The sequence below is a fragment of the Nylanderia fulva genome, unplaced genomic scaffold (genome assembly GCF_048542155.1).
Source record: "Nylanderia fulva isolate GAGA-0341 unplaced genomic scaffold, ASM4854215v1 Scaffold40, whole genome shotgun sequence".
Taxonomy (NCBI): Eukaryota; Metazoa; Arthropoda; class Insecta; order Hymenoptera; family Formicidae; genus Nylanderia; species Nylanderia fulva.
Window position 1 is genome coordinate 433,405 of NW_028190477.1, and position 21,123 is coordinate 454,527.

At 41.1% G+C, this 21,123-nt stretch overlaps 2 protein-coding genes across 2 annotated transcripts in view; one reads left to right on the forward strand and one right to left on the reverse strand.

Moving 5' to 3' along the window:
- The window catches only part of Dnmt3 (DNA methyltransferase 3), a 135,359-nt gene that overhangs the window by 33,310 nt on the left and 80,926 nt on the right, over window positions 1-21,123 (forward strand). The window contains 1 exon segment of the mRNA XM_029309660.2: window positions 18,162-18,205. Coding sequence (XP_029165493.2) covers window positions 18,162-18,205 — 44 coding nt within the window.
- Tdg (Thymine DNA glycosylase) overlaps window positions 1-21,123 on the reverse strand; it is a 109,779-nt gene that overhangs the window by 28,244 nt on the left and 60,412 nt on the right. Inside the window, exons 2-6 of the mRNA XM_029309662.2 lie at window positions 17,797-17,867; window positions 14,487-14,704; window positions 9,746-10,065; window positions 8,158-8,299; window positions 1,900-1,969 (exon numbers count right to left, since the gene is read on the reverse strand). Of these exons, the coding sequence (XP_029165495.1) occupies window positions 1,900-1,969; window positions 8,158-8,299; window positions 9,746-10,065; window positions 14,487-14,704; window positions 17,797-17,867 (821 nt within the window). The remainder of the gene's footprint in view (window positions 1-1,899; window positions 1,970-8,157; window positions 8,300-9,745; window positions 10,066-14,486; window positions 14,705-17,796; window positions 17,868-21,123) is intronic.

Here is a 21,123-nt window from a genome sequence, read left to right on the forward strand (position 1 = left end):
CGCTTACGGCTATTACGGCAGTGCAATAATCGGGCGCGTAAACCTGCAGGTAGCCGCGGGTTTGTATTATATATTACGCTACATTACATTAAGCATGTTGTATGCGTACAGCGCACCCACCGCTGATAAGCGCGCGGACTCGTGCAGATACACGTAAATCGGGAGCGGGTTGAGGGAGGACTACCGGCAGCGATACGTCGCCGGTGCATGGGGGCGCATTAATACGCACGTGCTTGCCGTGCGTGCGCTTCGGCAGTTGCATCCAAGATAACCGAGCGTAATCGTTATTCCGCGTTTTGTCCGGCGCGCACGAATCCAAGAAACGTGGAGAAACATTTTGTCGAAGCGCGATAGGGATATTTCTCGCGAGAGATATTGATCATTGTTCTTTTTTCATTAACAGGAAATTATTACATAACTTTCTACTTCTTTACGTATACATACCGCGCGCGACGTACGTTAAACGCGGGATCTCTATATTTGATGTATCATTTGTATATTAAGATTTATTTTCTGAATTTTTTTTGAATATAAATTTTTCTTCCATATACATGTCGAATTAGTTTTTCCCTATTTTTGATAGAAAAATTGTTAAGCCATGCGAAGAGATGCAACACAAAGGACGCAATTATTTCGGCGTATTTCTCCCGAGGGCGAGTTTTTAATCTGAAATTGATGAAGATTTTTATAATGTCCATTATACACGCCGCATATAAATCAAATTAAAATGTATTAATCGATGTTACAAGCGGCGCGAAAAAAAAAAAAATAAATAAACACACGGTATATGTACGTGGGGGTACATCGCTCTGTATTAAAACTGTAGATTTTACAGTCCATGCCGTGAGTGATTTATGCGCGTTGCAGCGGCTCTCGTTGTGCGCTCGTCGATGCAGGCTTCGCGATTTCAGATCCCGGGTGTTTCCCGGTGCAGAAAAAAAGCGCGAGATGAGGGCTGGAACGGATCATAGGGGTCGCGAGAGACTCTCGACGGGAGGGTTTTTCCCGGATCCGCGAATTTTGCACCGTGCTCGTCGGGGGCGCGTTTTAGTTTTTAACTACGAATCCTAGGTTATAACATTTATCAACATTCTGATTGCGCATTAATCGACGTAAAAGTCAACTCATCAATATCCAAAGTCGATGCATGACGTTTCGCATTTGACGTCTCTTCTTTTTTATAGAAAATAAAGTCGTTCCAGTTTTTTTTTTTTTTTTTTTTTTTCGGAGTTTTTTACGCGAATGATAATCGTTCCTGCGGCAGTCTCCTTCTTTGTCCCACCCTTTTTTCTCTCGCTGACTCTGATTTTCTCGTTGACTTGATAATTGCTCCCCTCGAAACGCGTCTAAGACGAGGCGCGCGCGAAGCGCACTTGATTTTCTCCGAGTATAACGTTATGCAATTTTATGCGGAAACTTCGAGACGCAAAGACGAGGCTCGCTTGCAAGGCTATGGTAATAGGTGTGGGATCGTTAGCGCCACGATTGTCGGACACATTGATCGCTCGTTTATACAGATGTTCGAAATTCGAATTGCGAATTTATGCCCAAGTGGTGGTCGCTGTCAGTGGCTACGAGACTCTTTCTTTCTACACGCTCGCCTTTCACTTATTATTATGACTTCACAGCTCATAATTTTCATCGCGAAACACTTTCTTTCTTTCTTTAATTTTCTTTAGTTTATTTTGCTGCTCGTTCCAAGTGTGAACTTGAGAATTATATTAGATAAATTAGTCGTGATAATAAATTATTTTTATCTCAAAATATTAATTATATTAATGTAGAATATAAAATCTTCAATACCTTTGACTTTTTTCTTATATTAATATTATTGTCACGATTTAACATGATCTTTGATTCTTGAAAATGGGCATATATAGATAAATATGTATAACTCACAGAAATGATTGCCAGGTCCAGCGTAGTGATGTCCCTTATATGCCGCGAATAATCCGGGGTTGATACCAATCTGTAAAATAAAACGAGAAATTCATTAGAAATTTTTATTTGTATCGCTAGATTTTATTTGACATAATATTCGCGATTGAAATATTATCTAATCAAATTGCGATTGTTTCCATTAGCATGGACACGATTAATTCACCATTATTTTAATTAACCATATAATCGTGAAACAAATAATGTAGAAAAGTATTCTTAAGTCCACATTACTTTGTTTTTCTTTCTCTGAAAGTTCTTTGTATCCTCGTGTCGATCTCTTAGAAATTATCACTTTTATTTCCAGACTTATTTCCGTACTTCGAAACGGCGAAATTATTGTCTTCGCATCCTCGAGTTTTCATCGAGTTTTTCTAGACTCTAGAGAAAAAAAAACTTGGTCCGAGAGAGACGAGTCGTTCACGTCACGCGTCGCTGTCGATGTAATTAATTTCGCTTTCTATCGATTATAAAAGCTAAGTCGAGGCTTTAGAGAGAAAAGCATTCACTTTATTTTTTCGATATTGTTTTTTTTTTTTTTCTGGTCTATGGCACCCGATAAAAAAGGCGCGGAAACGGGGAATCGAAATCGATTCGTAAATCCATATGCTGTTAATTGAGGCAGACCGTATCGTAATTAACTATACATACGCATAAACATGACTAACCATGTATAAACATGATATAAAAATTATGTACAGATGGTTTGAAATCGACGAAGGAATTTTGATAAGCAACAAATTTACAAAGTTCAGATGCATTCTTCTTCGAAAAGAGATATTTTCAACTCCACTCGAGTTTGCGTTCGAACATATCGCAATCGTAAATATATAAAAACAATATGTAATGATTAAATGAAACATATATTATGGAAATATATACATGTACATGTTTGAATGTTCGCGATATGTGCATAATGTTTAATTTAACTCCAAAAGCATCCTAAAAAGACACGCTCGACGAGAAATTGCATGTATTTATAACATATACAGGTACGACGAAATTAATTCCGTTATTATGAGAGCAATGCGTATACTTCAATGCAACGTTTTTAATCTGCAAAATGCAAAATTGCAAATTGTCAAAACAAGTCCTGGTTCGCGAGAGCTTCCAGCCGCTGTCGGATGCTTTGGCATTTCTCACATTGAGATGCAAAAATATTAAACGTGATTAAACTAGCATATATTTCTAACATGCGCACTTTCCTCATTCATCGAATGAATGAAAATGGCCAGAATCAAATAAAATTTTCGCCTCCCGTTCAATTCCGCTTTAAGAGAGAGAGAGAGAGAGCTCGCGTCTAACGTCTCTTCTGTATGTGCACTTTCAATATTTTCTTTTTCCAATTTTACTCGAATTCCTATGAATGTAGCCTCATCAGCAGATTGCATTGGAACAATGAGTGCTTTTCCAAAATCAAAAATGGGATAATTGAAACTCTTGGTTAAATGGAACGGCGCGATTTTTCAATATGGAAATTAACAATTTTCTTTTTTCACAAATTCTCCGAACACATCATGAACATTTCATCTCTTTTTAATGTCATTTCATAATAACTGGGAAATTATATTGTCTCTGTTTTATTTTGATTACGCGCTCTTTCTCTCCGCTTGTGATTTTCTTAAATAATAATATTAGTACCTTACTTACTAATCCTCCTCTTCTGCTCGCTTAGCTAATTTACATTCTTTTTTTCTCGCGTAAACGAGTATCGTCTTTCAACATTTTTCGCGAAAACCATTAATTAAACCCAATCACGTGCGCTGCACTTCCTCGCGCGATATTGTTAAATCGAAAAAGAGAAAGAGAGAGAGAGAGAGAGGAAGAGAAAAGAAAAAGAAAAAAAAAAAAGAGAGAGAGAGGATCGATTTCTTTCGCGACTTTACGTGCGCGCTTCTTACTCGCGATTATGCAACGGCGTGGCGGGAGGGGGAGGAGAAGAGAAAGAGATGGAGAAGGAGGAGGCGCAGGTGCGGCGTCGGTACCTGTTGCACAACCGCATTATCTTCGCTCCTCGCTCCGCCGGTTAGGTAATTAATAACGACAAAGTCCAAGGATACGTTATGCGCGCGGTCGCGCGAGCACCATTAGACGCGCATCTCGCTCGCTATTAAAGCCCTCCCCCCCCCCCACTACTCCCCCTCGTCTCCGATGCACTCACTCTCGCGCTCTTTCTCTCTCTCGCGCGCGCGCGCGCGCGCGCGACTGACCTTTTCGCAAGTGCAAGGTGCGCGCGGGAACAGAGAGGACAGGCTGAGAAGAATCTCGTGTCGTAACTTATCGACGTTTATCTCTCGCGCCTAAGCCACGTCTCATCCTGGACGTCGCGCGTAAATAGGGATTAACATTCACCGCGCAACGAAACGGCCCCGTGCACTCGTCGAGATAATTGCATGACAAAGTGCACGTTCCGTAGGAACGCACATGTAGAAGCGTGCGTGCGCGTTTGTGTGGGGTTCCATTAAGAAACCGCGACGCGTCCGCGAGAAGGGATCGGCGCCTGATTAGTTTGAATTCTTCTTCGCGCGGCTCGCTCCTATATTCTCTCTCGCCTCTGTTTTAGCGTTGCATTGAGAAAATCCCCTTCGGGGGATGTCGTTATGAATACCCGAATAGAAACGCAGAAGAAAAGGAATCCTTGATTCGAGTATATTTTTATTCGCGAACGCTATTTGATTGATTTAAGCATAGAATGACAAATTTTCATTTGCTTTAATAATAAATAAGTTTGTGAAAAGTATATTTTATCCTTGAGATATATTCTTGTTTGAAAAATCGCATATGGCAAAAACAAACTTAGTCACATTTGAACTAACGATAAGAATTATTATATATTATACTTGAAAGTAGCGCTTATTTTGCACTTTGTTTTAAGGGTAAATTATCCTTTATCCAAAATTATTTATATTTGGCGCTATTATAAGGCTATTTGCATTCTCTCAAGGATACTGTTTTTCTGTGATTTTATTCAGTTTTTAGCAAATAACTGGCCAAGAATTCTGGTTACTAGCTAGTTTTTGGCCAATCAAACTGGCCAGAAATTTTGACAGGTTTGGGAGAAAAAAAAACAAAAAACAAAAAACCATGCCCAGTATTTTCCTAATTTTTACTAAACAAAAACTGCCCAAAATTTACCGATTATTTTTCACGTCGAGTTTCTGACTGCGAGAACTAGCCAAGACACTATGCTCAGGATTTTCAGAGTTTTTGCTAAACACAAATTGCCCAATATTTACCCATCATTTTCTAATGTCTTGAACAGTTACCATCTAACTAATCCTAGCAAATAAAAACTATAACCGATTTCTGGATAGTGAAAAGTTTTTCCCAAACATTTTTCTACTCGGGTAGTACCTTGTGAAACAGCACGCTTGTTAAAGGTATAGTTGAATGAAGAAGCTCGAAATGGTGAGAATCTTGCGAGAATTTCTTCCTTCGAAATTCGTAGTGTATATCCGGGAATTTTGAGAATCCCGTCTTTCCGTCTTATTTCGCGGTTTCTCTCTCTCTCTCTATATGAAAATTATTAATTAATTGAAATAATCGACGCGGCGAGAAAGACGAGAAACCGTTGTCCAATTTTCATGAATGTAAATTCTATCTCCTCGTTAAAAAATTCATCGAATGACTTGTTTTTCAGCTGTTATATACAGAGAGCTCTCTCTCTAAAGCACGAGGCGCGAATGCTTTACGCGCCTATTGAGGAATCTCCGCGTATCTCTGCGATTCGGATAATGCATTTCTCGATCGCACCTTCGATTCCGAGCGAGCGAGAGAGAGAGCGAGCAACGACACACGACCGACGTATATCGCGTCGTCAAAATCGCGTTATATTGTTAGTCGCATATGAGCGAATCCTCATCCTCCTCTTCCTCCTGCCGCGTATGTGTACGTGTCCCACCATCCCCATCCCACGTAGCCCACCGTCGACATAAAGTACGTATCGCATTAGCGCGTTAACGCCAATGCGTTAGCCGCTCGGCCGGCACCGAATGGCGGCCGGGATAAACGAGGATAAAATGACGGGCGGGGGTGGCCACGAGGTGGTGGTTGAACGTGAGGAAGGGTGTGGAATTGTCACCGATTGAAAACAACGCGCGTCGCTCACGTAGGAACGGTGCCGGGGAAATGCGGATAGAGGGGTAGAGGAGAGACGGATAGAGAAGCGAGGGACAGGACAACAGGGGGGGGAGGGGTTGGTCGCGCTGGGGGTGCACCAGGGGGTGCATTCTATGGGGAGCAGCGAACAGTGTCCCGCTGCGTTCGATTACAACGTCGGGCGTAATAACCGAATTGCCCACGGCCCGTTAAAGCGTTTACACCGCTTGACGGATGATCGACCACGGTGACAACTCGTTTCGGGTAATATATGAATATGGACCGTGTGGAGAGAGCGTTAACAGACTCCCCCGATGAAAATGGCCGACGGCGTTCGTGCCTTATTTTGGGATAAATAACGCGCCCGCGAGAAAGCCGAGAGACTCGTCTTCTTTTCGCGCGGTAAGAGAGTGCGAAAGAGTGACTTTTGTGCGTCGATGGAAATCGCGAGAATAATGTGCTGTATATATACTTGTATAACGAAATATCGATATTAAGGAGGATTTTTTAGTGCAAGTTTCGAAATTTATTCATTTCGTGCTGTATATGACGTGTGTACGATAATAAATGTACAATATATGTATATAAGTGTGTGTGTGTGTATTATATATTCATTGTAAAAATGTAATTTTTATCGGCGCGTTTGTGTTATAAATTAATTGATAAATTACCTTAATGGTGCTTTTAGTCAGTGTAATACTGTATAATGGCGCGCGATACCAAAAATAAGATAATTCCATTATCTTAAAAAGGACCGAGGGGGAATATAAATCAAGCCGCGTTCGGGACGTTTCCACGCGCGATTAAAATACCGAAATCGTCACGAGCCTCCTCTCGGCTCCGTCCTCATTTAAGTCACCCCAATTTTGATAACGACGACCATATATCGGATTATAACAATCACTCGTAATGACTGTGATGCTCACCCGTTAAACTGTTTATACCCGTTTACACCGATATCGGGTGATCGATCAACGCGCGGCGGGTCGTCGCGTTTGTAACGAGAACGTAATTCCCATTCTCTCGTTTGCATTCAATAAAGATGACGCGCGTTGACGAAAATGACACATGCATATATATAGCGCGGGAATTGTTTTTGGAGATTCCAGATTTATCAAGATTCAACTCACGATCGTCTATTTTCCTTCTCTCCGCGAAAGTACAATATCATTAGTAGCCAACTCATTATTGATTTCACCAACGTCAATTAAAACTTTACAACTCCCTTTATCTTAATTCCTTTTAGTTTCACTTGTACAAAAGACTCGATCGAGTTAACCGACATCTGTGAAACTGACCCACTCATCTGGTCCACTAGTTTCTCTCTTCCTCGAAACGCACGGAAACGCAATGACCGGCGTTTCGCGCGATAACCGAATCGCGCACGGATCATTAAAGCGATTAGGCCGGCTGTTGCGGAGGCGGCGAATTGCCATTTGTCGTTGCCGCGTGCAGGGAATCCTCGCATTTTCGGCTTCAAGATGGATATTCGCGAACCGGGCCGACGCCGCACGCGCGCGTCTGATTAATTGCCGTCATTCGATCAAGAACGACGTCGCGGCGCATTGGTAATGCGGTATTACAAATGACACGCACGCGATATATATGCGCGGGGGGCTATTAATTACGCGCGTACACGCGCCCCATGCGAAATTGACGCTTTTATTGTTGTTAGCAGTTATATATACGGACGCGTATTAATGAATTGTTCGTGCGGCGCCGAGTCGCGACGAATTGAAATGTCGTCTATATTTCGCGAGTCGATCATCGGCCGAGTAAATTCTCGTTTATTATCCGCGCGGAAAACACTTTCCGCAAGGACACGGCTATATTTTAATTTATCGATACTATAGAGATAGATCTATTTCTATCGCGAGCGACACTCTCATGCGGTAGTCTCATATTTCTCCGCGCGCGATTGTTGTTCTCTCCCTTCTGCCACCTTTTGACGTAAACTTATAGCCGCGGTTATGCATAATGTCCCCGGAAATTTGCACGACGCGATGATGCAATATTGAAGTATGATAAATAAAAGCGAGAGTACATATATATGTATAAAATTTCAAGATCGCGGTGCTTATTTGCCGAATAAGCTAATACGGAATAATTATGGAGACTTACTATAATAATGTCAAGGTTGTTGGTGAGATGATCCGGTAGAACGCGCTTGCTCACTTCCTCTTCCGGCATACCGTCGAACCTGTCGTGCTTCTTCCTCTCTTTGTATGTCTTTGCGCGTTTCTTGGCCTCCGCAAGCTCCGCTCTGAGAAAAAAAAAGAAGAGTATAGAAAGGACCTTAATAATACGGCTGGATTCCTTTATGCTGCGTCATGTACGATTCAGCGCGAAAGCAACTATTTCTCTCGATCGGCAGGGGACACGCGGACTTTTTCCATATGTATGTCTGCTTTTTGTCGAGCCGGCCTCGGACTCAACTACAATGTTTCGATTCGTGACACTGTAACGCAATGTTACGTTTTGTATTCGGTCGAGAATTTGTATTGTGAATACGCGAATAAACACGGATGAATAAACCCGTATTTCTCGCGAGACCGTAGATATGATTTATAGTTGTGTTACGTCTTTAAAAGAGAGGCAAAAGAAGACCCGAGCGCTGAATAATACACAGAACCGATTCTTTAAATACGCGTATTTTAATGCGAATTAAGATATTATTATGAACGAAACGCGTCAAATTAAATTAACATAATTTTGCAACGGAACATAGATTGCATTAATTAACATATTTGTGCACGCTATTTTTTTTTTAATGTTACATAAGCTCGCACAACGAGCAGTCTTGGAAAAAAACCAACGAAGCAGAACATTTACATCGGTTTACATATAATGGCCTTTATTTAATCGCGACGATATATTTGATTAAATGGACACGATGGCGTACACAATTTGTCAAGAAAGTATGAATAATTTCAAGATCTTCAATTAACTTCTTAACAAACGTCTTATCATATGCCGTATATCTCTACATATAATGGCAGCGCGAATCTGATCGCGTTACGTTCTTAATATGCGAATTTTTTCTATTTATAAGTTTTTTTTTCGACCGACTTCATACATAAAAATAAGCGTAACTGAAGATCCTATCGGATCGGCAACATGGTGCCCGGTCAGACGGACATTGTTAGCAGAGCGGATATTTTTAACCATAGCTATGTGTGCGCAAATATATAACTAACTCCGGTTATATCGAGTCGCAGCTTCGTGGCCGGTTCATGATCCTTTTTCAGCTTCGTTTCCCTTCGGAGATTCGTTAACGCGTTTCATCAATAACAACAACGATCTTTACCTTGAGTTATAAATTTTTGACAGATTTTATTCGACAAGAAAAAGACGCGTGGGATTCTCTAAAAAATTGAATTTTTTTTAAATAAAGTATTTTTGCCAGGAAATCGCAAAATGGATCTTATACAATTAGACGTAATAATTGATCGAGCACGGACGTCCGCAGGGGACGTATGCCTCCCTTGAAATCAAGAAAAAAATTAAGCATCTATTCTCTTCTTTAATAAACACTGGAATTTATTTGCATATTTAACGTAAAGAAATAAAACTAAGAAAAACATTAAATTAAAAAAAATGAAGAAAGAAGAAAAAATAAAACAACCCCAAAAAATGAAATTGTGTCCCCTTCTGGAAAAATCCTGCGGACACCCGTGTGATCGAGTATATATTTATATGCGACTCTTACTCCTCGGGGGTGAGTATCATCTCCGACTTTTTTTTGCGGCCTCGCTTCTTCGGCTGATGCGCCAGCTGGGGATTGACGCCGGCGGCGCCGTTCATCACGAGATTCATCTGATGATGTTGTGGCCCGGGCAGCGCCCCGGGCGGCGTCGACGTGGGTGTACCCAGCCCAGGTTGGGCACCGCCCGGACACGTCATGTTCTCGGGATTGCCGCCGCCGCCGCCGCCGCCGCCTGGACTGCTCGCCGTCCTCATGCCGCCCATCGACATCTCCTCGTCCACGAACGAGTACGGGTCCACCGGCGTCTCGCATTTTATCGCGACCTGGAAAAGAGCAGAGTTGTGTCAGCAGAGACGTTGGCGGCCGTCATTTTCGGCGCCGCGTCGTCGAAGGAGATGCGCGCGTTTGTTTTAGGATCATCGTTTTAGGATCGATAGGAAAGAGAGATATTCTTTTATCTCCGAGTCTTCATTTTCTTGTTCTCGAAGTTTCTTGTTCGGATAAATTTCGCGGAGTGAGGAAGCACGTCAAATTAAAAATTCATCAGAGGCAATCCATAATACGAAAGATTATATATGTCATTGAGATGCGACTTCATAAATGTTTCGGGATAAATTTCGGCACGTCGTTTCTCCATATTACAATATTAAGGACTGACATATCATCGTATATTTACTGACCGAATTTCTCTCGTATTTCTTTGAATAATACATATCGGCGAAAGGGATGTTGGAGAACACCGGCGAATTATATCCTTGTGATATCTCGATGACGGCTTATGTATCCGACGACCGATTTAATTCCGCCGCGAAATTGTATCGCAGAAATTTTTCGTCGCGTCCGCAGGTTTCGGCCGGTTGCGGAAAAATGAAATTTCTTCTGAGCACGTACAATCTCGACGTAAAACATGTACCGACGATCATGGACACGTACAGGGACGATCATAAAACGTATGTAACCGACACCGTATGTATGTACCTCTCGATGCCTTGGGGGGAAATAGTAATAGCGCAATTGCCGCCCGTGGACCGAAAATATACAGCCGCGTATAACGTATCGACCGTTCGCGGTTGTAAAACGTGCAGCTGTCTCTTCTGTTTTTTTTTTCCTTTTTTTTCCTTTTTTTTTTGTGCGTTACTATAAATTGCGTGTAGCGCACAGTGACGACTATCGCGGGCATCTCCTGTTGCACTTTTCATATCGTCTGCTTTTTTGCATTAGCCGCGACTACAATTCGTACGTCAAAATTTTTCGTCTCTGACATGATTTTTATTTAACATGTATCTACGAAAGTTCATCAACTTTGCTTCTCAAGTTGAGTGACAAACTCAGAAGGATTAAATGTATATCAAACAACATGCGCAGGAATTATCGGTTTTATAACGCAATAAAATGCGAAGAGGATCAAATTATTTGGCAGCTTTCTTGTGTCAGCTCTCTTGATCGAGTTTTGTCGTGACGATATTAACGAGATGCTATTAGACGATTAACGCGACAGGTATCTGAGTGACGTTTCGCTGCCCGACTCTTCTCGACGACCGCGCAAAAATCCGATATCGCGAACTAAAATAAATGCTTCAAGCGCTATCCCGCCCAATGAAATCAGAAATTATTCAACAGGCCGTTATTGTATTCTGAAGGCTGTCAATAGTCGCGATAATTTAGCGTATCGATATTCGCATATTCCACGCTCTTAATTTTAAATGATCTCTCGCTATCGTTCGTTTAATAGAATAGGGATATAGAGATGTAGGATATTTCGAGCAAAGTTGATCTCTACGCGTCGTATTCTCGGCTTAAAATTCGCGTAAGGAAAAATAGCACTTTTTAAAATAGCCATTCTTTTGCAACCAGTTTGTTTATTGGCACCAACCGCGTGGAAGGATCGCGTCGCTTTTTCGGCGTCCGCGAAAAATGGTGGAATAGAGTAAGAGATAACGCGAATCTGCCGAGGCTTCGGGGATTACGGAGGATTTTTTTTATCGCGACGCGTAAACATTCCCTCGCTTGCAATTTTCGACCTGGTCTCATCCCCGTCTCGACTATAGCCTTTCCAGCCGACACACTCACGCTCTTGACCCCGTGATAACCTCGTGAAATCGAGGTCGAAATCCCGCAAAGATAAGGACCGTACTGACTGGTACTTATCCCCACCGTGTGTCCTTTTTCCGAGCCTCACCCGAAGGTCGCCGCGACAATATTACCCGCGATAAGAACGTATTCATATCGTCATGCGTATACCGTATTGTTATTATTTACTTGCAAAAAGACCATAACGAGCGTATATAGCGTCGTCCTAGCACGAAACGATTTATTTTATTCGACAATATTAGAGTATAATATTTGCGTTATAAACGGGTAAATAGAGAAAATCTTTATTGCGAACCGCCGGTCGCGCAAGGAACGTTCGTTTATCGATTTGTATAGCTATTAATTTATATATTTCGGGAAAATACTGGGATAAATAAAGCGCATTGTTCGGATATTAAACGTTCGCTTATTTGACTCTGCTTTCACGTTTGTATAAGACACCAGATTAATATGAATCATATTCTAAAAACAAAAAAAATAATAATAAAAAACATTGAGCGAAAATAACTCGACTCTGTTGATATCTTTTCTGCAAAATGTGACAAAAGTTGTTTAGAAAATTAATATATAATAGACGTATTCTCTCTTTTGGTCTTTAATTATTTCGAAAAAAAATTCGTAACTTAAAACCCATCGGCTCATTTACGAAGAAACGATTAGGCACCTAAATCTTGAGAAGGATTAACTAAATAATGTAAACCCGGGATTTAGAACAGAGAAGCGAGATAATGCGAAGAAGGAGAGGGAAAAGATATAAACTCGATAAATCAGGCACGTTTGTTCATGGGTAACAATTCGATCAAGGGAAATTTGCTCCGCTCGTCGACCGTTCATTCGTTAAAACGAGAAGCTAGCAAAATCGAGATCGATCGGTCGTCACGTCACGCAATAATTTTCGAGAAAAAGATTATTGATCCTGACAGCGGATAACAACTTTGCGGATAATGGCAATTTAATATCGGATGAAATTTCTGTAATTCGTGCGCGATAGCGCCGATAGCCAAATTGGGGAGCTGCGCAACCTGCAATTAATTCATGAGCGTAAAATGCGCGTTCTGATTGAAGTCGCTGAAAATTACTATCGTCGAAATATTCATCCGAATCGTTCTTGCAAAAAGCTTTTATTGCGCCGATTTGCGTTGAGTGAAAATGCCAAATTTCGTTTGCAATAGTTTCCTAGAAATGGGAGGACATTTTTGCTTCTCGATACTGCAGATGTATAAATAAATATCTAAAAATTATCGTATTATCTAACAAATTTATTTGCATTTTCATTTTATCAATGAAGACAGTTATCGATGTAGTATAAATTTGGAAAATAGAAAAACGAATTTATCGCGCGTGACTGTAAAATGCTATAAAATTATTGCTTTATCTGTATTAGTGCAATTTTATCGTACATTTCGCGCTCGTATCAGTCGAAGAGGAATTACGCAAGACGTAAGCGATCGTGGAACGGTGCGTTTAGAGAGATTCTCGTATAAAGCGGAAAAAGAAAAAAAATAAGTAACCCTGCGTGGCGGTCCATCCGTGGCTTTCATTGTACAGACGACAGAGGTAACGTTGCGTAAGTAGATCGTAAAGCTAACATGAAAATGCAAATCGCTGCGCGCGGCATTGCGAAAAACCCGGAGTGGCGATTGCGCGCGTCTTTATTGCAATTTATTGCTCGTAACTTTGATTGCGAGGTGCCAGATACGGCCGATACGCCGGATTCTAATGAGAGAACCGTCTGCGCTTTTTAGTGCGCAATAATTTTGGCGTTTTACGCGCGCGCGGCTTTTTTATTTTGTTTTTTGTTCTATAATAACCACCATATTTTCTCCGCCGATTACGCGGCGATACTCGATCGCGAAGTCCCGCGGTCCACTTGATATTGACACGCGATCGCCGCGTGTTTTGTAATTTGATTGACATCTATCGTGCATTTCTTTGTTGAAACACGATCCACTCGGATCCGCGGATTTAAAATCGCATTTTTATCGTACTTGGCGGAATCTCGAAATAATAATAATAATAATAATCCGTACCGCGTACGGGACAATAAAATTCATGTTATTGCTGCTGTCTTACATTTTATCGTGTGTATATAAAAGGGGAGCGCTATATTTAAAATCATACATCAAATAAAATTTCAATGAACTTTCTATTTGTATACGCTTCAAATCAGAGGGAGAAAATACGGAACGTATTAATTTTCAGATTGTCATATCAGGTAGCGCAAATTTGTTTAATCCAAAATTCTGACGTAAGATCGATCGAGAGTATACGCTGTACACGGCCGCGGTTATCTTCCCGTATAATTACAGCAATCACGCGCATATATCACCCCGACAATTCCGCAAGCGGTGCATTATTCCCGACGTTTAAACATCGTAAACCGTAAGCAATAAAACATCTCGATTATATACCCATCGCAAATATTATAACCGATTTTCGGCGGACGGGAAACTTTTTCTTCGACAATTTCGATCTATACTTTGAAGAAACAAGGTAATATAAAATCGCGTCGACTCGTCGCGGACACGTAAATAGCTCGAGGGGGATGATGCGAGGAAGGGCACATGAAGGAGAGGGATCGAATATGCGGGGGAGGGGGTGGAGGAGAAGGGGAGAGAGAGTCGGGCAGGGTAGGCGAATATGAAAAACTCACCTGTCCGAGGGCGGAGGCGGTCGAGCCCGGCTGCTGGGGTTGATGCGCTGTCGCCGATATCGGCGTGAGGGGCGTGTGCGGCGTGTGCGGTGTGTGCGGCGTGTGTGGTGTCAGCGGCGTGTGATACTGCTGACTGCTGTCACCGCCGGTGCTCCTCATCTCGAGGTCCGGACTCGTCTCGTAACCGTCGTCCCTCGCCTCCTGCTTCACCATCACCCCTGTGCAGACAAGGACAGGGCGACGCCCTTTTAGATTTTCGGCTCGCTTATCTTTCGTTCGCGTTCCAGTATACTATATATATGTTCGTTGTATCGATATACGACGCGCGTAGAAATATTTCCGCGTTGTTCATGTGGCGTTCGATCGTCCACAAAAATTTGTCCGCCATGTAACGAAAATTAAAAATGAAATCAAAATTTGATCGTTGATTAGCATCTCTAGGCGCACCCCTATGTCTATCATTTTTTAATAATTGTATTTAGGGATGCTTTTTAATTTTTATTCGCGAGGTGGACGACAGACGATTTTTTATGGTCAATTGTGCATTTTGTGGTGGCACAACTTTATATAGACCTCGCCTTGTCTTCGGTTATGTCAGAAAGTCACAGCGAACTTTACGTATAGATTTTTTGGTCGTGTATTATTTACGTGAATAATGTTATATTTATGTTTCGCGATGAAAAATTGACGAAGAATGTATAACATTCCTTTCTAATTTTACTTTCCGGCGTCGCACGCAGACGTCAGACGCCCTCGTGACACGGCTCGTTAATCATTTCCCAAGTTTCTTCTATTTTCCTCCTCTCTCTTTCTGTATGTACTCAAGCTAACTAGCTGGAATTATCGCGCTATTAATTCGCGCGGGAACTCCTGTCACTCATCTCTCGTCTCGTTGTATTGTGAAATACTTCCGCCGCGCGAAACTGGGAGAGTCAAGTGACTCATCGGGCGCAGTCTCTAACTCTAATCCCAGACAGCTACAGGTAAACGCAGGCACCAGTTGAATTTTCAGCCCAGTTTAAACATAGTTGCCGGCCGATTTGCCCGGAATCAAAGTGCGCTTCGAACTTTCGATATTTGTTCGCAAACTTTTTCAGGGGAGAGAGATCGAATTTATCTTCTCTACGGCTTTTTAAATCAGGGAAAACTCGATAAGTTGGAACTTTCTCCTCTACGGTTCCCTATCGAGACAAAATTTACTCCTACGTATTACACTGAGATTAAAAATAATTGTAAAAAAAAAAAAAATGATACGAGATAACTTTTGTAGGCGATCAAAAGTTTTGCTTCTACATTTAATTTCGTTTTATAACAAGATACTTATATATGTATGTATAAGAAAAATAATGATTAAAAATGAATCTTGTATTTTCTTTGTCATTTATATAGTAAAAGTAGCAGTTATTGGTATATTAAGGAATTAAATGTTCGTTAATTAAATTGTCAATCGATTCGATATGCCGCGACCATAAAGCTCAAAGTAGTGCTAATAAATGATGAGGAATAAATAAACGAGGCATTTAAGTGATTTAAGAGATTATTGTATAATCCACGGGACCCTGGCTGTAACCTTTCGCTCGGTTTAGTATCAACCCCGAACAAGTTTTATTGCCGGCGGTATCGTCGATGGTAATTTAATAGCTGAGGAGTACCGAGAGAAACGAGTTAATCGCTCGTCAGAAGATTTACCGGTTAGCCGTTGAAAGCCCCGGTAACAGCAAATACCCAGCCCACCCGCGCACAGTTCACTCGATGTCCGACGACGCGTAGAATTGTTCAATTGACCCAGAGAAAAATATTCCGCGGATTGATGACTGACAGCTCGGTGAGACGACGTGTGTTTGTAATTGGCCTCGGATTTTGGCCCGCGCGTGCACGCGTGTGCGTGTACGTGTATATATTTCGGCGCACGATTGTCGCGCGTCCACCCATATATATATATACATATATACACGCATCGTCGATGCCGGGTCGGATCTCGCTCTCGGGAAATATTTTTTTTTACAATTTTGCGCCAATTGCCGGGGACGATATCGACGATATAGTTTTCGCGGCCGCGAGTTCTCGCCCTCGTAGAATTAGACTCGGTCCTCTCCTTTGCTAAAAATTACGAGTATCGAGGAAATTTACGAGTTTCTATACCTTATATTATTGCGGCATTGACAGAAATTTTGGCAAAATTTCGAATCACGGAACACCGCGATATGCATATATATATAATTTTTTTTTTCCGCGCGATGCAGTGCAATATTGGCAAGCACGCGCGTTACAAATGGATCACGATACAGAACAGAAAGGCGCATGGTACTTGCGAGAATCCCGTTATAATGAAAATTAATTTCGTAATAAGCTCGTGTTGAAATGAAGCTTTTTCATTGATTGCGCGTTCCGCGCAATTTCCGAGTGGGCGAGCGAAACTCGCTCGCCGATCCTTTTTCGTCGTGAAATTCCATGCGAATCTGTTTAATGGCTCGCTCGCAATCGCGAATAAACGCGAGGACGAGCTTTTTGCAATACGGCATGTACATATACATACATACATATATATATATATATGCAATATATATGCTCATATGCATCTATACGTATATGTACGATTCGTATATATGATATTCGCGGCGACCGCACGTTCGTCGCACGCGCTCGCTTTGTCACACGATGGCGAAAAATATAAAATTAATATTGTATCTGGTCCACTCTCTCGCGTATAGCTTTCCATCCCTCTCCGTCCCCAGAAACCTTTTGCCGCGATAATCGCGCGATATTGAATCGTCATGAGGCGGGTAATTTTTTTCCCCTTCGGTCGGCTGCGCTACGACCCCGCTAAAATACCAGAGTCAATATTTTCAAATATCCGCCGACGTTTGATATTTGCAAATTATATATGCGCGCGCGCGACTCCGACATATCACCGACCGGCTCTTTTTGCGCGCGCGCTCGCGCCAGTTTATAAAAGAGAATTCAGCCAATAAATTTAATGCAACGCTAATTTAATCGGAAGAAAATTTCGCCGGGAAATTTTTTCGGACCCCCCGCTAATTAATGAGCGTGCCGGAATGCCGCTCGCCCTCTCTCTCTCTCTATCTCCTTCTCGCTAGTCCGCTTTTATTACGAATCGCGGTGGCTTTATTCCAGCGCGGTGGCGGGGTCGTAGTAATTAAATGCAACGCGCGAACATTGCGCGACGCATTGAATTAGCAGAATTGTTTCCGAGCTTTTCTCTCTTCTTTTTTTTATTTTTTTGCCGTCAAGGAGCGGAACTTTCTTTCCTTTCTCTCGAACATCCCTGCCGCGATCGGCAAAATCTTACCTTGAGAAGTCGCGCAAGTCATCGTCGTCGCGCCATTTGGTCCTCCGTTCTGCACCGGTGATGGATATGACCTGAAAACAGAAAACAGAATGCTCAGTTGTAACACAGTCTTTCTTTTAATTACACATTCGGATTATTTTTAAATAATTTTTGAAATCTATCATCGCGTTTTATTATTTGATATTGAAGGGAAAACAATTAATTGGAAGAGAATTCCACGAAGAAATTGTTTTAATGAGGAAATTATTTGCGTATTCGACGTCAGTGCGATAAATAATGAATGTTCTTTCGTCATTACGTTCTATATAAAAATATAATGAAATGTCGTCATTGTATACTTATCACGAATTATCTTTGATTTTCAGATGCGGATGCGACGGGACTTCAGCGTGCGGTTGTGCAGCAACAGGTAAAATTGCTCTCGATTATTTAATAATAAGCTATCTTTTAAGATTTAACGGCCCGATCGAATATATAAATCGTGCCGGATAGTTAAAATCGGCGTTGGAGCACGGCGAGAGATTACCATAATTCCGGCGCATATAGTTATTTAATCAATCTTAAAAGCGTGTGTATATGCATATAATTTCGTAAATTTAACTTCTCGTTAAAACAACCAATCAATAATCTAGAAGCTAATTACGTAATATTTCAATACCCCTTTTGTCAGCGTTTTTCCAACATAATTTAACATTTTATCGAATTTTCCTTTGATATCGAAAATATCGAATATTACATTTGACAAACCCGTTACGAAAGCGGTACTTAATTTAATTAATTTTCAAATTACCTATATGTAATGTTCTTTTAGTTAGCTCTTCCCTGTCACATTTAAAAGGCAGAGCCGGAAACGGGTTTTCCCTAATTAAAATTTCCGTAATGTGATTGTCCTTTATCAAGATAGTTTCTTGCCAATGTTTTCATTTATATATATATTATAGAAATAAAAAGAGATTCTTTAAATCTCTTCCCTCAGTTTACGTTTACCACAATTTTGGATTTACGTCACGCATTATTTCTTCAATGTACATATTATTAGTTTCTCGTGCGATTATATATATATATATATCACGAAAATCGTGCTATATATGTCCCAAAGTTAGTACACAGACAAGACAAGTGAATGAAGAGACTCGGTAAGTTTTATAAGTTTTAGTTCATGTGACGTAACATGGCGCCCCAAACTTTACTCCAAGTTTTTCCTTTCATTTCATTAAAACTTCGCGACAAGAGAGGGAAAGAGAGAGAGAGAGAGAGAGAAAAGTACCGCGCAACTTGGTTAAAAAGCATGAGGCGGCGGTTTATCGAAGAATAATTATTGTTGTATACATTAAAAACCTCGCGCAGGAAGCGCGATAAGATGTACAACGTAATAGCGTCTAATTTATGTCCAGCTATACGACATATCGATCTCGATTACGTCACGAACAGGTAATAAAGATATGCATTTAACAATTTGAATACGATGCCGATGCAGTGATAATATACGCCTTGTTTTTACGCGACTTTATCCAGCCGGTGCACGATACGTCGCTTTTTTTTTTATTTATTTCGCAATTCATAAAAACATTACGAAAATTTTTGAAGCGAGAAAGAGGGTATACGAATTATTAAAAAAAAAAAAAAAAAAAAAAAAGAAAAAACACGTTAATCAACGTAAAGCGCAAAATAAATGCAATTTGCATTTATCACGGGGAAACGTCGATTTTTCGAAATTTATCTTTCCGATGTACACGCGGACCACTCAATTAGGGATTATTCGAGGAGGAAAAAAAAAAGAAACGTCGATTTATAACAGCAGGACGGGGTGGGAAGCAAAACGGGGTGGGGAGATCCCGTTCCATCTCGCGATGGTAAACGCGCATGCCATTTAATTGATTGTGCCGGGCCGCGGTATCGCGCGCGCGGCAATTATGATCGCATCCTCCCTCTCTCTCTCTCTCTCTCTATTTCACTCGTCCCTCTCGTCTTCCGACTAATTATGAGGCACGTCGCGCGGCGGACCGCGTTGTTGCCGCACGCGTCGAAATCGTTTCGCGCGGATTACAGATATTAGCGATATAGGGGATGCGCGCGCGATATCAGAGGCCGAAACGACACTTAATTATCGCGCGCAGTCGTTTGAACGTCGTCGTTATTGAAGCGCCGACTACTCGACTGTCACGTTGAAGGAGCGTGGAGATGAATTTTGTTAACGTTTTTTCTGCGTCGAACTGCCTTTTTGAGATGGTCGACGCGCAAGGTAGGTCGCGATTATCTGTATGTAGGAGTGCATTGGTTGGGCCACGTTGATTAATTTCACGTGGATTAGCGTGGGGGTTTTTTTTTTCATTGATCGCTTCTTAATACGCACCGAGTTCAAGGAATTTATCCTATACCTCTGACCAATACGCACTTGTATGCATTTTTTTACGAAAGAGTTAATAAGTAAAGATTATCTACATTTGAACGTAAATTATGCAAATTACCTCTTTATGCTTAATGTATGCAAACAGATGGTTTTTACAAATGTCGTTTTACCATTTTTAGTTTAAACGGCGAAAATAAAAGAAATATGAATATAGTTTAATAACGACAATTATGACTATTCGAGAAAAAAAGATTCAAACAAAAAAAGACGTTTGCGATAAGTTCTAATGAGGTAGAATGGAATGCCATTAAAATTATAAATAGTGAAAATTACGGAGAAGTTACGGAAATTACGTTGCGCATATACGCGAGGTATAATTATATATCTTGAAAGTAACTAATCACTTTGTTTTCCGTATTGCAAAAGAGGATGTACTTTGTCGTGATCTACGCGGTGTCCCAAATGAAAAATCAACAAGTTTCTCCATCTTTACAGCTTTAATTGTCCTCGTAATCAGAGATCTATAATATACGAATACTTTTATAGAGTTTCCGCTCGGTCGTTTATCAAAAATCGATGGTGAAATAAGATCATAGAAAATCCACGGAGGACTTTCGATCTTGCGGTTTCTCGTTTGAATCTGCACGGATGCAAACTTCATTCCAGCCATCTGCGAAATCAGCCAATTACGGTCTTTGACGTTATTGAGCCTCGCGCGCAGAACCGAAGTGCAGCAATGTCAGGATTAGCTAATGAGGCGAGATTATCCTCATGGGAAGTCGCAATTAGCGGCTTAATTCGTCTCCGAATACAATCAAACACGATCAGAGTCTCTCTCCCTCTCTGCAAATGGCACTTAACGCGAATATATCATTTCCTTCCTTTTTTTTTTTTTTTTTTTTTGAGAAAGATAAAAAAACTTTAGAATTGTTTCATCCAAGTTTTTCGGATGATTTTAATCTCATATCTATTTATCA